The 17,843-nt window shown below is 43.9% G+C and overlaps 1 protein-coding gene across 1 annotated transcript in view; it reads left to right on the top strand.

Annotated features, from left to right (window-relative positions):
• Positions 1 to 17,843, top strand: part of SMC6 (structural maintenance of chromosomes 6) — a 317,112-nt gene that overhangs the window by 262,412 nt on the left and 36,857 nt on the right. Inside the window, 1 exon segment of the mRNA XM_029595951.1 lies at positions 15,826 to 15,978. Coding sequence (XP_029451811.1) covers positions 15,826 to 15,978 — 153 coding nt within the window.

Raw genomic sequence — 17,843 nt, 5'->3', positions numbered from 1 at the left:
TACTAATAGGTCTGAAATTTCATTTTTTAGTTCCTTCAGAACTCTGGGGTGTATACCATCCAGTCCAGGTGATTTACTACTCTTCAGTTTGTCAATCAGGCCTACCACATCTTCTAGGTTCACCGTGATTTGATTCAGTCCATCTGAATCATTACCCATGAAAACCTTCTCCATTACGGGTACCTCCCCAACATCCTCATTTAATCTTTCCGCGATGGCCTTATCTTCTCTAAGTGCCTCTTTAACCCCTCGATCATCTAACGGTCCAACTGACTCCCTCACAGGCTTTCTGCTTCGGATATATTTTAAAAAGTTTTTACTGTGAGTTTTTGCCTCTACAGCCAACTTCTTTTCAAATTCTCTCTTAGCCTGTCTTATCAATGTCTTACATTTAACTTGCCAACGTTTTGCTTTATCCTATTTTCTTCTGTTGGATCCTTCTTCCAATTTTTGAATGAAGATCTTTTGGCTAAAATAGCTTCTTTCACCTCCCCTTTTAACCATGCCGGTAATCGTTTTGCCTCCTTTCCACCTTTCTTAATGTGTGGAATATATTTGGACTGTGCTTCTAGAATGGTATTTTTTAACAATGACCACGTCTCTTGGACATTTTTTACTATTGTAGCTGCTCCTTTCAGTCTTTTTCTAACAATTTTTCTCATTTTATCAAAGTTTCCCTTTTGAAAGTTTAGCACGAGAGCCTTGGATTTGCACACTGTTCCTCTTCCAGTCATTAAATCAAATTTGATCATATTATGATCACTATTGCCAAGCGGCCCCAGCACCGTTACCTCTCACCAAGTCCTGTGCTCCACTGAGAATTAGATCTAAAATTGCTCCCTCTCTCGTCGGTTCCTGAACCAATTGCTCCATAAAGCTATCATTTATTCCATCCAGGAACGTTATCTCTCTAGCGTGTCCCGATGATACATTTACCCAGTCAATATTGGGGTAATTGAAGTCTCAACCGAAGAAGGTGCAAGAATACACTTAGGCAATCCACCGTATTTTAAATTCAAGTACTCTTTAATGAAAAGTCTTTCACTCAATATAATCGGCAACTCCACAAAACTTGCGGGAAATGTTTATATAGGTCCCCCGACATGGTTCCGTGTTTCGCTTTGTCGCTGCATCGGGAGGGACCACAAATATATATTTAAATCTACAACGTAAAAAAAGTAAAATTGATGGATCGCAACAAAATTGAAGGCTACATAACTTATAATGCTGTGACATAATTAAATACAGTACATACCTTTCAAACCAATCCGGGAGCGCAAAGCGCCCCCAGTGGAATACACTTTTAAAGAGCAGAAGTTGGCGCCAAAAAGCAGTGACATCGCGAGACTATCTAGCCAATCAGGACGAAGCATATATTAACTAAATAAATGCCACTCAATTTCCCTGTTTAATCCTTTAGGAGTAATAGTGTCCAAAGTAAATATCCATCTTTGTTCCTTTCTTCCAAGCATTCCTGGGTAGTCACCCCCTCTTGGATGTCGGGGGACCACCTCCAGGACCAAGAAAAAAAGATCAGAGATAGCATGATTACATCGTGCCCAATGATTTACCAGTGGTTCATCTATTCGTAACAAGCGAATATTGGAACAATGTTCAATAATTCTAGTTTTTACTATGCGGGTAGTTTTACCCACATATACCAAGGGGCCACGGGCATTGCACAGCATGTATGACCCCTTTTGTAGTGCAATCAGATTTTGCACGTAATTGATAAACTTTGCCGGAATTTGGATGAACATACTCCGATATCATAGAGGTATGGATACACATAGAACAATGTCCACATGGGCCATGTCCCCTAGCCGTCCCAAAGTCGGTATCAAAACCAGTGAAAGATGCATGTACCAGCTGATCCCGCAGGTTTTTTGCCCTCCGAAAAGTAAAGCGCAGTGAGCCATGCAATAAATTGGACAGTGAGAGGGCTTGCCAATGTCTCCGGATTACCGATTGTACAGTTTTACTAATGGTTGAAAAAGGAAGTATACATTTGTAACACACTTCATCTGAACCAGAGGGAGGCAAAAATAGCCACTCCCGATTAGAGTACAACGCTCGCTTGAAGGCTTTCTTTACCACCCGAGCTGGATAACCTCTCTCCAAAAAACGGTTTGTCATATCGTGAGATTGTTTTAAAAAATCCGCCCGGGAGGAGCATAGCCGTCGGAGACGCAGAAATTGGCCTGTGGGGATGTTATCTCTTAAAGGTCGGGGATGGAAACTAGTGTATGCCAGTAAGGTGTTTCGGTCCGTCTCTTTCCTGAAAAGAGTAGTATTAAATTTACCATCCCTGACTGATATTAATATGTCCAAAAAAGCTATTTGGACCGGGTCAATAGTAAAATTAAATTGAATATTGGTGTTAACCGAATTAAGCCAGTCTAAAAAGACATAGAATTGCACATCGGTGTCCCCCCCCAGATTATAAGCATGTCATCAATAAATCTTAACCACAACGTGATCAAGGTGTTCCACACTTCAGAGATGAGTTAAAGCAGTGGCTCAAATTAAATAAAGACAACAGTTTAATGACACTCTTAGCAACCACTTCAATCCATCCTCTTCTCCAATAAGGAGGTATCTGAATGAAATACTGAGGCAAAACTCCTCCAAAGTATTTTTTTCCCTCTGCACTCTCATCCATGTTCCAGAGTGTGCAGGGCCCCAAAGCCCCAGGCAGCCTCCCAGTCATAACCAGTAATATTTATTTATTTTTATATTCCACTTTTCACACTTTTTTCAGGGCTTCAAAGTGGATTACATTCAGGTACTATAGGTATTTCCCTATCCCCAGAGGGCTTACAATCTAAGTTTGTACCTGAGGCAATGGAGGGTAAAGTGACTTGCCCAAGGTCACAAGGAGCAACAGCAGAACTTGAACCCTCCTGGTTCATAACCCACTGCTCTAACCACTAGGCTACTCGTCCACTCCTTGATTAGTTCAGGAATACATAGCCAGTATCCCTCCCTCTCAGAGGAAGGCTATGGTTTTTCATAAACTTGGCCAGTATAACCTCAAACCACTGGGTTCTTTGAATTGTATGAAGTGGTTACAAATTTTATTTATCCTTCCCAAAACACTGCACCAAACTGCATATCAAGATTTCTATGTTTGGAGCTCTGCTTCATCTTGCAGATGATGGTTGAACCTGTACCATTGCAGGAGAGAAGATGGGATTTTATTCAGACTATTTCCTGATCCCAAAAAAGATAAGAAAACTCTGTCACATCCTAGACCTAAGGAGCTTGAACAAATTTCTTTGAAAGGTCAATGTTTCCCTAGGCATCATATATATTTTATTTATAAAAATGTATAAACTGCTGATCCACAAATCTCAGCGAGAAACAGGTAAACATGCATAATATCTTAATCGCATTTCTTTCAAAAGGGGGTTAGCTGTATTCGTTAAATCTCAAGGGCACATATACCCATATAGGGATTTATCCCAGTTACAGAAGGTAATTTGGATTTTTTTTTACAGGGAAACACCAACTCCAGCGCTATGTACTGCCATTCAGCCTAGTATCAGAACCATGCGTGTTTACCAGATATCTAGCTGTGGTATCTGTACAGGCTGAGAGTGCATGTGTTTCACTGTTTGGATAATTGGCTAGTTAAGAGCACATTTCAAGGAAGTGCAGATGAATCCATGCCCAAAACCTTCTGGGAGCTGAGTTGCTAGGATTAGTTTTAAGTTACCCTAAACCCCATCTGCGCATGACAGCACAACTGGAATTTATAGATGCTCTGCTAGACACACTTTAAGTGAGAATCTTAATCTCCACGAAAAGGATCTGCAACTTGATGGTCTGCAGAGAATTGAGTAATGAGGAGTCATCAGACATCATCTTGGAGCATGTTGAGAATGAAGGGCCTCCTGTTCTCAACAGTTGCTGTCACTCCCATGACATGTCTCCATATGAGACAGACCCAATGGAGCTTAAGATGGTTCTCACATGCGTGGCACACCGAACATGAGACCATCACGGGGCTAAATGTAAACATGCACTCTGCATCCACAGGAATCCCCTCAACCCCCAGCAATCAGTGCAGAGCAGATCTAGGGCATTACCCTGTACAACTCGCCATAAAAAAAGATATTCTGGTTCTGATGACATCCCAGTAAAAGCAAAACAAACTCCTTTTACTACCAGGCAAAATAGCCTTCATTCTGAAAAGATAGGAATCTACCACTAATGCATATCCTATTGAGAAAACACAACAAATAAGATTGATACAAATTCCTACATGCTAGTTAAATACCTCACCTCGGTCACACACCCTTCACCAAGTACAGAAAAATCACAAATTATAAATATGGAGACAGAAACTGGAATAGAAAACAAAAAAAGCCACTCTGCATACAGTGCGAACCTGGAGAAATGGAAAGAGAAATATAGCACCTAACAGACTCTCATGATTTGCAATAATGCACACAAACTAACCCGCACAAAGTTACACCTGTATCATGGAACACACTAAAACGATGTACCTACAAATGTCGGTAAAAAAAACCCTTTAAATAAATAAATACGTAACAATACTATCTAAGAAATATGACTATTAAACCAGGCCCTAAACATAGAGCCCCACACAGAAATAATTGTAAAGCTATACTAAAAATGTTACAAACAGCTGCTGAACAGAATAATTATACAACAATTAAAAACTCATAAAAATTATTAAAACATGTCCAAATATCAATACAATATTTCTAAACAGCAGACATTGCATAATACCCAATAATTATATTTCACTTTCAATGCATAGAATACTTCAATGCATACTTCACTTTCAATGCATAAGAATACTTAACTTTCAATGCATAGCCAGCATGGCTCTCTGCTTCAACTGCAGGGGGGAATGAAGAAACGTGGATCTATATTCAGGCAACAACCAACAAGGACTGAATTACATAGTCTGGATAAACAGATAAGCATGGGTGTAGCTTGCTTATTGTGGTGGTTAATACCCCTAACTAATTAAGCTATTTCACTTAGATGTAGTTCCAACACTGCTCTCTACATTAATGGTGGGGATGGAAGGGAAATAGAATAAAAAAGGTTACTAAGAGCCAAGAATAACAGATGAGAGAAAAAAAATAGTGTGAAAGCTTGCTGGGCAGACTGGATGGGCCGTTTGGTCTTCTTCTGCCATCATTTCTATGTTTCTATAATTAAAATGGCAATCAATCAAGAAAAATACATTTAAAAAGCCACCTTTACTTACCCTCTCCAGCAATTCTCCTACTCCTTTCCCTTCCAGACCAATAGCACTCACCAGAAGCAGCAAGGGCTGTTGAAGCTCTGTCCTCATAGTCTTCTTCCTTAGCGCCCACAACCAGTTACTCACACACACACACACACCTCCAATTAGACCCCATGGCCAGTCTCTGTCTCTCTCACACCAGTCATCTTCCTGACCAGTCTCTCTCTCAATCACACACATGGTCTCTTATATACAAGCTCTCGATCATACACAAATGCTCTAACACCCATTCACACCAGCTCATACCCAGGCTTCCATTCACACCCACACACACAAGCTCTCACCCAGGCTTCCATTCACACCCACAGACACTAGCTCTCACCCAGGCTTCCATTCACACCCACACACACGAGCTCTCACCCAGGCACCCATTTACACCAACTCTCACCCATTCACACACACACACCCGCTCTCACCAAAAACATATTCTTTCTTCACTGCAGGGATGGACTCCAGTTCCACCACGGCTTTACTCCGGCGGGCCTTCTTTTTGCGCCAAGACGGGATTGGGCTCCCTTGGTGGCCTCGGTCAGAGTCTGGTTTCCTCTTCACCACCACACGCTGTGGCGGCCTTGCTTCGTCTGATTTCGAAACTATTTCTCCCATCCCACCCCTGGGCTAGGCGATGCCTGCCTCACCAGCCAATCAAAGGCTTCCTCCCTTCTTCCTACTCCCACTGGTAGGTAGAAGGGAGGAGGTTTCCGATTGGCAGGCGCGGGGGCAGGCAGAATGAAGGAGGCTTCCCATTGGGCCATGGGGTAGGAAGAAAGGCTTCCAATTGGCCCGTGGGGGCTGGAAAAAGGGAGAAGGGAAGTGCAATGGGCAGTGGGACACCGGGAGACGCGACACACCGGTTGAGAAGCACTGTCCTAGAGGACAGATTTGTCTCTTCCTAGATCCCCACACGTAGTCCTGGACAGAGAAGTGGCAAACATATTTCATGAGTGGGAGACATTTGTAATAGATTTGGGTTGCCTTCCAAAAAAAATCATAGAATACAAATTGTGATGCTCCCAAGAAAAAATGTTGTGTTCACCCTTTGATGTTTTATGTTGTTTTCCCCCTTTTTTGTTCAGGGGCAACACATAGCAAGGGATACTGCTTATGGAGACTGCTATCCCGCTACCTTTGTTCTGAGAAGACAGCAGGCTAGTAGTCCACAGAATTCTATCCGCCTTCCTTATTTTCAAATAGTTGTTTTTAGAGAACTGAGAGAGGGTAGTCCTGCAGGTGTACAGTAAAAGTGTCGAAAAAGCTCTAGAAGTGTCTAAAGAAGAGTTCAGTCCCTGTTCTCCATCAATAATGTCATTTCTGTGGACTGGTATTCTGCTGTCTTCTAAGAACACATTTTACAGGTAAACATCTTTGCTTTGCTCCTGTCCATTTTCTCCCATGGCCAGAACATATCACCATTGTGATGCAGCTACAACCCACCACCCCTAATGCAGAGAGGCACACAGTCAGGTGACCTACACTACAGCACTGCGACTGGAATGGAGCCAGTTGGGTTGAGCTTTATAAGCTTTGTAAATCAAAATGCCTCAGATGATTCCCTTGCAAAATCCTAGTATCATATAGCCTGCTGTTCTTTGAAGGGAGATGTGAATGGAACCTCTTCTTACTGTCTGGGGATATAAGAAAATAACATAAGAAATTGCCATTCTGAGTCAGACCAAAGATCCATCAAGCCCAGCATCCTGTTTCCAACAGTGACCAATGCAGGCTACAAGTACTTGGCAAGTACCCAAACACTTAAGAGATCCCATGCTACTGATGCCATTAACAGCAGTGGCTATTCCCTAAGTCAACTTGATTAATAGTAGTTAATGGACTTCTCCAAGAGCTTATCCAAACCTTTTTTAAACCCAGCTAAATTAACTGCACTAACCACATCCTCTGGCAACAAATTCCAGAGCTTAATTGTGCATTGAGTGAAATAATTTTATTCGATTAGTTTTAAATATGCTACTTGTTAACTTCATGGAGTGCCCCCTAGTCCTTCTGTTATCCAAAAGAGTAAGTAACCGATTCACATTTACCCATTCTAGACCTCTCATGATTTTAAAGACCTCTATCATATCCCCCCTCAGTTGTATCTTCTCCAGGCTGAACAGCCCTAATCTCATTAGGCTTTCCTCATAGGCAAGCTGTTGCATCCCTTTATCATTTTGGTCGCCCTTCTCTGCACCTTCTCCAGTGCAACTATATCTTTTTTGAGATGCAGTGACCAGAATTGTACACAGTACTCAAAGTGCAGTCTCACCATGGAGCGATAGAGACATTATGACATTTTCTGTTTTATATCAATATATATATATAATTCCATGATCTTATATGCACGACCGCGTTCGTAGATCCGGAAGGAGTGAAGAGAAGGGTGCTGTGAAATATGTAGAGATTCGAACTCTGTGCTTAATACCTGGTGAATAATATAAAAAAAGAAAAAAGGAAATAAGAAATGGTATACGGGTAAACGGAGGAAAACTGATATGGGGTGTCCGTATATCTCCATACCAGCAAGGAGAGCATTTTGAGTTTGTGGTGATTAGTCTGTAGAGGCTGTGGATACAGCGACAGCAAGAGTTTTTAACGAAGACGGCAAAAATTGTGAGAACGGATACAGGACGTGGTCATATAACAAGATATCGGAACCTTAAAGAAGATCTTTGATGTTTCTAATATAAGAGGCTACGCTACATATTGTGAATTCATTCAAGAACAGATCCTTGGTTTGATCGCTATATATTCCCCTGACGAAGCCGACAAGGCGAAACACAAGGGCCCGGTTGGGATCAATGAATTTTCATAGAAAGGATTGGGATTAATAAGGATCAAAATAAGGGATTGTAGTATTAGCTTCAGAGTATTAGATTATATACAGGTTCTATGGTATGATGAAGAATGCTTTAGTGGTGTAAATGAACACTATATAATATATACTGTGAATTCTGTGACTTGGAGGTTGTTTTAGAGAATATATGTTTGTGGTTTTATAGATTGATTATGCTTGCTAATGAATGTATGTGATGGGTATGTTTGAGAGTGAATGAAGGCTGATTGAAGCACTATATAATTCATTGATGCACTTTGATGATAAATATGAATGTTTATTGTATATTTTATGTAAACTCTAATTGAAAAGGATTGTTCACTTGTTGATATGTGTTTAGGAATTCAATAAAGAAATTGACTTATTTATATGAATAGTGCTTGTATTTCACTCCAAAGGGAGTATGTTTGATTTATTTATATATATATATATATATATATATATCTCATAGGACAAGCAGGATGGTAATCCTCACAAACGGTTGACATCACAGGATGGTGCCCAATCACGGAACACTTTTGTCAAAGTTTTCAGAACTATGACTGGCCCCTACTGGGCATGCCCAGCATGGCACTAACCCTGCAGCCAGCAGGGGTCCCCCTTCAGTCTTCTTTTTTCCGCACAGCAGCAGCCACGCGGTTAAGGAGCTCTGCAGAGATTCCTGACAGAAATTTTCTTCACGGAATTACTAAAAATTAATTTACCCCACAGGGGCCCCTCCTTCAACTTTTTCAAGCCGAGGTACTCCGGTAAGTTTTTTACCCGTTTTTCGTCGATTACAGTCTAGTTTGACACTCTACTGGCCGTCTACCGTACCGCGGCTCAATTTTTTCATGGCCATGGCGTCGGGGTTCCGCCAGTGCCCGGACTGTAATCGCACCATGTCCATCACAGACCCTCACAAAGTCTGTGTAATGTGTCTCGGAAGTGAGCACGATGTCCTAACCTGTACCAAATGTGCCCTTATGACACCAAAAGGTTGCAAGGCTAGAATGGAGAAGATGGAGCTTCTCTTCAGTGCTCAAACCCCAACGCCGTCAATTGCATTGACGTCGTCAGAACCGGCACCGTCAACTTTGAGCCAGCATCGAACTCCAGCCGGTGACCGTCCGGCATCGACGACTTCTCAGCCTTTGTCACCCTCTACTCCCCCTCAGGACCGAGGGGATCATAGAGATAAACATCGCCACCAGCATCAAAAGTCTCGGACTATCGAGGGAGCAAAATCATTGACCTCACTATCGTCCGAGCCGCCATCGAAGAAACCCCATCCCGAAAAGGCACTGACCTTTTCGGCGACTGAGTCACCGAGGCAACACTCACCCGACAGTGTATCGGGAACCACAACTCCGCCTTTAATGGTGGTCCCTCCGGCTATGCCTCTGCCTCCTTCTTCTGTTCCGGAGCTGGGGCTGCTTGCTCCAGGTCTCCGAGAAGAACTGGACCGGATGGTTCAGGAGGCCATTGACAAGGCGATGCATCGACTCCAGATTCCTCCGGTACCGATTGCGGAACCGACCATTGACCCGATTCAGCAGCGTTGGCACTGCTGCTCTCGAGGATGGAAGCGCTTATGGCCGCTTTTCCACCGATGGACCCTGGGTCACTGATGGCTCCAGTGCCCTCCCCGCTTGCGTTATCATCGGGAGGAGAAACAACACTGTTCCGCATCCTTCCTTCGGGGGTTCTGCCGATGCAGATACGATCGGTGCCGACGTGTCCATCGGCTCCACCGAGCCATCCAACAATGCCCTCAATGCCTGCACCGGTGCCTTCGATGCCTTCATCGGTGCCTCCGGTTCTCCTCCAGAGGACCTTTCCTTCATAAATTTTGTGAAGGAAATGTCTGAATTGGTACCTTTCCAATTGCAGACTGAACAAGATGACAGGCATCAAATGATGGAGCTGTTACAATTCCTGGATGCTCCCAAGGAAGTAACCTCCATCCCTATCCACCAGGTTCTTCTAGATCTCCTCAAAAAGAACTGGGAAGATACTGACTCTGTGGCTCCAGTCCACAGGAAAGCTGACACAACCTATCTCATTCAGTCAGCTGCAGGTTTTGGCAAACCTCAATTGGATCACCAATCTGTGGTTGTCGAATCTGCCCAGAAAAGAGCAAGGAGAGCAAAACCTCACACTTCCTTTCCCCCAGGCAAGGAACAGAAATTTCTAGATGCCATTGGTCGCCATGTCTTCCAGGGATTAATGCTCATCTCCAGAATTGCCTCTTATCAGCTCTATATGACCCAATATAATAGGGTCTTATTTAAGCAGATACAACACTTAACAGGCTTCCTGCATCAGTAATTTCAAGTATAGTCACACAAGGGTCAAAAGACAAACTACCTCTTCCTTACTGAAATACACAATGTACACCAGAAGAGGACATATCCAACAAATGAATTTGTTTATTAATATATACCCCAATTACCTATCTAACATTAAAATCTCTCTAGCACACTCATCCATCACACATACACATCACTCATCCATCACACATTACGCTTTTTTAAAATGTGAAGCATGCGTCATTTCCGGATGTTGAATTCCCTTCTGGGATAAGATATGGTATGAACAATACAGATTGATTGAGTAATCATTCAGTTGAATATTTTTTGAAGAATTGGATATCAACTGGTGCTATAATCTTCATATGTTGGGTACGACGAGTTAAGAGTTGATATTTGTGCGTGTGATGTAAAATCTCCGTGATTGTGATATACACCAAGCAAGTTGGTGATTCTTATGAGGCTGATGAAGACACTAAGGATATCTGTTGGAAGTGGTTAATCAGGAAGAAACATAAATATTGTCTAGGAAAGTTATTCTGGATGTTTCTTGATGTTTAAATCCATCCCTGAAGAAGCCCTTAAGACAAAACGGGTGAAACGAAGATCTTTGTTGGACGTTAGGACAAACATCAGTGCTTTATAAATGTTTTAAAAAATATTTAAAAGTCATATCATAGGATATATATTATAAAAAAACACTTTATGTTCATTGATGAATATTGGTTTTAGATGTGTATGTGTGATGGATGAGTGTGCTAGAGAGATTTTAATGTTAGATAGGTAATTGGGGTATATATTAATAAATGAATTCATTTGTTGGATATGTCCTCTTCTTGTGCACATTGTTTATTTCAGCAATTTCAAGAGCAACTCCAAACCCTAGTCAACAAGATCATCTTATGATATCTTTGACACTGCAACCAGGGTATCTGCAACTGCTATCTCGGCAAGACTATGGGCCAGGCTCAAGTCTTCTGACCTTCGCCCTGAAATTCAGGACAGATTGTCCGACCTCCCCTGTGTAGGAGACAATCTGTTTGGCGAGCAGATTCAATGGACGGTGGCAGAACTAAAGGACCATCATGAGACCCTGAGACAGCTCTCTTATGCCTTCTGAATACTCTTCAAAACAGTCTTTTAGGAAAGACTCTAAGAAGTCCTACCCGCCACCAACTAGAACCCGTTCTTCTAGACCGTTCCAGAAAGCCCAGTCTAGTCAGACATGGAAACAAAAACCACAAACAGCCTCTCAGCTGGGCCCTGCTTCCGCTTTTTGACTCTTACATAGAGAGCAGCAGCCAGCTTCCATTGCCCCACATACCAGTGGGAGGTCGATTGTGCCATTTCAACAACAGGTGGCACTCAATCACCTCAGACCAGTGGGTCCTAGCGATAATTGCTCAAGGTTATCGTCTGAACTTTCTCTCCATTCCACCGGACTCCCCACCTCTACCAACGTGGAGAAATACGACCACTCACTGCTCTTGGAGCAGGAGGTCTCCCTCCTCCTCCAGTCCAGAGCAATAGAACCAGTGCCATACTCACAACAAGGCCTAGGGTTCTTTTCCCTCTACTTTCTAATCCCCAAAAAATCTGGAGGCGTTCATCCAGTTCTGGATCTACGTGCCCTCAACAAGTAAATCCAGTGAGAGAAGTTCAAAATGGTAACCTTGGGCTCTCTTCTTCCTCTTCTACAAAGAGGAGACTGGCTCTGCTCTCTAGACCTCCAGGACGCACACACTCATATCACGATAGTTCCATCTCATCGCAAATACCTGAGGTTTTTAGTAGGCCCCAAGCACTATCAGTACCAAATGCTTCCATTCGGCCTTGCGGCTGCACCACGAGTCTTCACAAAATGCCTCGTTATAGTTGCAGCCTTCCTCAGAACTCAAGGTGTTCACGTCTACCCCTACCTAGACGATTGGTTAATCAGGGCTCCCACTCAGCAAGCTGCTCTGTCGTCCCTACATCTTACTTTATGCACTCTAATTTCACTCGGATTTCTTGACAACTACGACAAATCCTGCTTAGTCCCATCTCAAACCTTATCGTTCATTGGGGCAGACTTGGACACCTTGCAGGCAAAGGCTTTCCTGCCTCGACAGCGAGCTCTCACTCTCATGTCTCTCGCACACCAGCTGCAGTCTCAACACTCCACGACTGAACACCGCTTTCTCATCCTCCTGGGACACATGGCGTCCTCAGTTCAGGTCACCCCAATGGCCTGTTTGGCCATGAGAGTCATGCAATGGACTTAATCCATTCAGCCCCTGTCGTCCATTGTCCACGTAACCGACTCACTCTGTCTGTCTCTCGCCTGGTGGAAAAATCAGATCAATCTCCTCCAGGGCTTGCCCTTCCAGGCTCCAGACCCTCAAATAACTCTCACCACCGATGCTTCCAACCTCGGATGGGGAGCCCACGTGGCTGATCTGCAGACACAAGGATCTTGGTCTCCAGAGGAAACCAAACACCAAATAAATTTCCTGGAGCTGCGAGCAATCAGATATGCTCTCAGGGTATTTCAGGATCGCATCTCCAATCAAGTCATCCTGATCCAGACTGACAACCAGGTGGCCATGTGGTACATCAACAAACAGGGAGGGAAGGGATCCTACCTTCTGTGTCAGGAAGCTACGCAGATCTAGACGGAGGCCATCTCCCACTCCATGTTCCTCAGGGTCACCTACTTGCCGGGAGTGGACAATGTGTTGGCAGACAAGCTGAGTCGCACCTTTCAACCGCACGAGTGGTTTCTCAACCCCTCAGTAGCAAACCCTATCTTCCACCAATGGGGTTATCCTCAAATAGACCTCTTTTTGCATCACCTCAAAATTGCAAAGTAGAGAACTTCTGCTCTCTCACTCGCATCCAACACTATCAGCCAAGAGACGCGTTCTCCCTCTCATGGGCAAACGGTCTCCAATACGCATTCCCTCCACTTCCACTTCTCTCGAAGACTCTCGTGAAGTTACGTCAGGACAAGGGAACCATGATCCTGATAGCACCCCACTGGCCGCGCCAAGTGTGGTTTCCAATACTTCAGGATCTCTCCATTCGCAGGCACATTCTCTTGGGAAGGGACCCACTTCTAATCACTCAAAACGACGAGTGCCTACGCTACCCCAGTCTTAAATCCTTGTCCCTGATGGCATGGATGTTGAAAGGTTAATCCTTCAGCCACTTAATCTTACTGAACCAGTTTCCCGTGTCCTGATTGCTTCACGGAAGTCTTCCATGAGAAAATTGTATTCTTACAAATGGAACAGGTTTACGTCATGGTGCTCTTCTCAATCCCTTGACCCCTTTACCTGTCCAATCATGAAGTTTCTGGACTATCTCTGGCACTTGTCAGAGTCAGGTCTAAAAACTTCCTCCATTAGAATGCATGTCAGTGCGGTTGCCGCCTTCCATAAAGGTGTCAGGGACATTCCTATTTCAGTACAACCCCTTGTAACACGTTTTTTGAAGGGCTTGCTTCACCTCAAGCCTCCTCTGCGTCCTCCGGCCCCTGCTTGGGACCTCAACCTAGTTTTGGGTCGGCTCATGAAACCACTATTCGAGCCTCTTCAATCCTGTGACCTTCGATATCTCACATGGAAAGTGATTTTCCTTTTGGCAATCACTTCGGCTCGCAAAGTTAGTGAATTACAGGCTCTAGTTACCTATCCATCTTACACTAAACTTCTGCAGGACCGGGCAGTACTCCGCACTCACCCTAAATTCTTACCTAAGGTAGTTTTGGAGTTTCATCTCAATCAATTCATTATACTACCTACATTTTTTCCCAGGCCCCATTCCAATCCAGGAGAGCAGGCTCTGCATATCTTTGACTGCAAACTGGCTCTAGCATTCTACCTAGACCGTACAGCTGCCCACAGGAAAAGTACTCAATTGTTTGTCTCTTTCCATTCCACCAAATTGGGGCAGCCTGTGAGTAAGCAGACTCTCTCCTCCTGGTTGGTGGACTGCATATCCTTTTGCTATCAGCAAGCAGGCATTCCACTTCATGACCGTGTTAAAGCACACTCTGTGAGGGCCATGGCGACTTCAGTAGCACACCTACGATCGGTGCCGCTTCCTGACATTTGCAGGGCTGCTACCTGGAGTTCTCTCCATACTTTTTCAGCCCAATATTGCTTGGACAAAGCCGGAAGACAAGATTCCATCTTCGTCCAGTCTGTCTTGCGCGACCTATTTACAACGTGACGTACCAACACCCTTTCGCCTGCCCGGTGGGGTTCAGGATGCCCTCGGCCAAATTTCTTCCTAGGCTTAGTGCCTTGCACGCCTGCGTACATTTGGTGCATGCTCTGACTTCCTCAGCTCGGTACTCACTCATATGTGAGGACTACCATCCTGCTTGTCCTGTGAGAAAGCAAATGTTGCTTACCTGTAACAGGTGTTCTCACAGGACAGCAAGATGTTAGTCCTCATGAAACCCACCCGCCGCCCTGTGGTGTTGGGTTCGTAACGTTTTCTTATTTTATTTTCGGCACTACCTGTAGCTTTTTAACAAGACTGAAGGGGGGGACCCCTGCTGGCTGCAGGGTTAGTGCCATGCTGGGCATGCCCAGTAGGGGCCAGTCAAAGTTCTGGAAACTTTGACAAAAGTGTTCCGTGATTGGGCTCCATCCTGTGATGTCACCCGTATGTGAGGACTAACATCCTGCTGTCCTGTTAGAACACTTGTTACAGGTAAGAAACATTTGATATATATATATCAAATTATAGAATATTTCATAATTTTATGGTTTTTACATTAAAATACACTTATGATGTACTTAAATGGAACATGCATTGAAAATCAAGATGTGAAATATTTCCGAATCTGCTACAGCTTAGAAAAAAGCTGCCACAAGATGTCATTACAGTCTTAAAAACAGCATATTCTGTAATGTACTTAATCCTACCTTCCAGTGTGGCTAGAAAAGGTTTTTGTAAAAAAATGTTGGCTAGAAAGGAGCTAGTTTGTGTTGTGATCATTGGGATTTGAATATTATCAAAACATTTGTTAAGTTTGCCACAATTGCTTATTTTTATAACAGATCAGAAGGGTAACTGATCAGCTAATCGTACAAATATTAATTGATGTCCCTGTGCTAACTGAAAGTTGCAGCAAAGCACTTATGGCTGATTCTCTGTACCCTGCAAATGAGTTGTTATAGTTGAGATTTTCATCAAGAGTCTATAATCTTATTTGAAATCTCCACCCTGTTAATATTAATAGGGCTGCTGAGTTTTGTTTTGTTTTTAATAGATAATGCTTGTTGTATGTTAGTATTCACAGTCTTTTTCTAGTGTAACCTATGCATTTTTGAATCAAAAAGAATCCTTCTATTTATACCTGTTTGGATTTTAAGTTAACAGTACATTATTAATTAATTCTACTTTGATTTATTCAATTCAAGGTCCAGCCTGGAGAAGGAAATAAGGCTGCTCTGAATGATATGAGGTCCTTATCTGGTGGTGAACGCTCTTTCTCAACTGTTTGTTTCGTCCTTTCCCTGTGGTCCATCGCAGAGTCTCCTTTCAGATGTCTGGATGAGTTTGATGTTTACATGGTATCATTTATTTTGTCTAGTTAAACTGCTTTAATAATTTGAGGGAGATGATGATTGCTATATGTATGCCTGTTTGCCAGTCTTGCATTACTAGAGGTTTCTACCATGAGAATTTGCTTTTTGGACTGTACACATCATGGACAGCCAGCCATCTCTGAGTTAGTCTGGAGTATGCAGCTGGACTTGATTTGTTCTCCCTGCAATAGGAGCAACATGCTTCACCAGTTATTCCATGTGCTAATGCACCTAGAAACTCAATATTTTATCAGGTTGTACAGTGCTATCTACTTATTAGCAAAAGTAATAGTATGTTAATGTAATCTTCATTTCTTACTACTGCTATTTATCACTTCCATAGCGCTACTCAATGTGGAAAAGCACTTAAGAGACAATCCCTGCTCAGCAGAGTCAATCTAATCAAGACAAACATATAGGGCAAAAGAGATTTTTGGAAATTTAACCATTTTCTTAATAAATAAAATCAATAAAGTGTAAGCAGGAAAATCAGGTGTTAAGATTTAAAAATAGCCTCAAAATTTAATTTGAAATGTGGTTTTGTTGGGAGGACAGTAAGCTATTAACACATGATGCCACGTGTTACTTTTTATCTTTGGTCAGCTTGACATTAAAAGATTGCGATTGACATAAATATTAGCATAATGTAGGCGTGTTACCTTTTGCACAGGCTTTACAGACATTATTTTTTAAATTCTAAAAAAAAGTAATTGTAAAAAAAAAAACGTTAGAGAGAGGAAGATGATTGGTGGTTTATGATTATGTTTAGTTGTGGGGCTTTGCGTACCGGGATGGTAACAGCCTTCACTTTACGGTAAGGGCTCGCGCCGAGTGCCCGATAGCCCTCTGATAACAGTGAGGCCGCGTTGGGTCAGCTCACCCTGCTTCTGCCAAGCGATTTCTGTTCCCAGGGGGCGTGCACACGTCTGACCCTTTCCCTAAGTCGACGTAGTGTCTGCGTCTACCTGGGGTGGGCGCACAATGGTCGCATCACGGGCTTGATTTAAGCGGCCGACATGCACACGCTTGCCCTTTCTCCCCTCCTCAGCCATCACGTTCATCTCTCACAACAGGCTCATTCACTCGCCTCGTGGTCGACTGAGTTTTTTCAGTTCTTCGGCTAGCCAGGTAGAAGCATACGAGCTTCTGGGGTTGGGCATAATACCAGGGGTCAGCGTGCATCCATGAGGTGGCATACAGGCGAGGTTGCGTACGAGGGGACAGTCCCGGCGGGCACACGACATGGCTGAGTCCAAACCGTGCACGAGGAGGCCGAGCACTCGGAAGAGCCGCTCAGGCAGGGGCAGGCGGGGGATAGAGACCTACCACGAACCAGCGAAAATGCAGGAGGGGAGGGGAGAAAGCACCCACTGCTGATCGCAACATGCATGAGATGGACGACCCGCTCCACCTGCCCAAGACAGCACAGCCGCTGCACCTACCTATGCAAAGGCCTACCAATTCCGGCGCGCCGCATCACCCACCCAAGTTCAGACTGCTGCCGCAGCTCCCATGTAGCCAAACACTGCCCAAATCATGCTGGTAGCAGCTTCCACCTGATTTCGGCCCACCTGAGGTTCAACCTTTATACAAGTCTCTTGACTCAGCAGTGACCTGGCCCCCCTTGAGACCAACATACAACCGGCGGTCGAACTGGCCTCCAGCAGCACGTGATTCCTGAGAACAGGACGGGCAGTGCACCACTGGCCTCGCAGGCTTTTCCGCTGGGATGGGGCCCAGCATGGGCGGGATAGGGAATTAGCTTTACCCTGCATGGCACGTGCCTGGGCCCTATGCAAAGTTGGGCATACCAAAGCCCTTATGCACCAGTACCAGCAGACTACTGGTGG

This window comes from Rhinatrema bivittatum, chromosome 3, assembly GCF_901001135.1.
Source record: "Rhinatrema bivittatum chromosome 3, aRhiBiv1.1, whole genome shotgun sequence".
Lineage (NCBI taxonomy): Eukaryota > Metazoa > Chordata > Amphibia > Gymnophiona > Rhinatrematidae > Rhinatrema > Rhinatrema bivittatum.
Note: the sequence above shows the minus strand (reverse complement) of the source record. Positions and strands in the feature narration are given on the sequence as shown.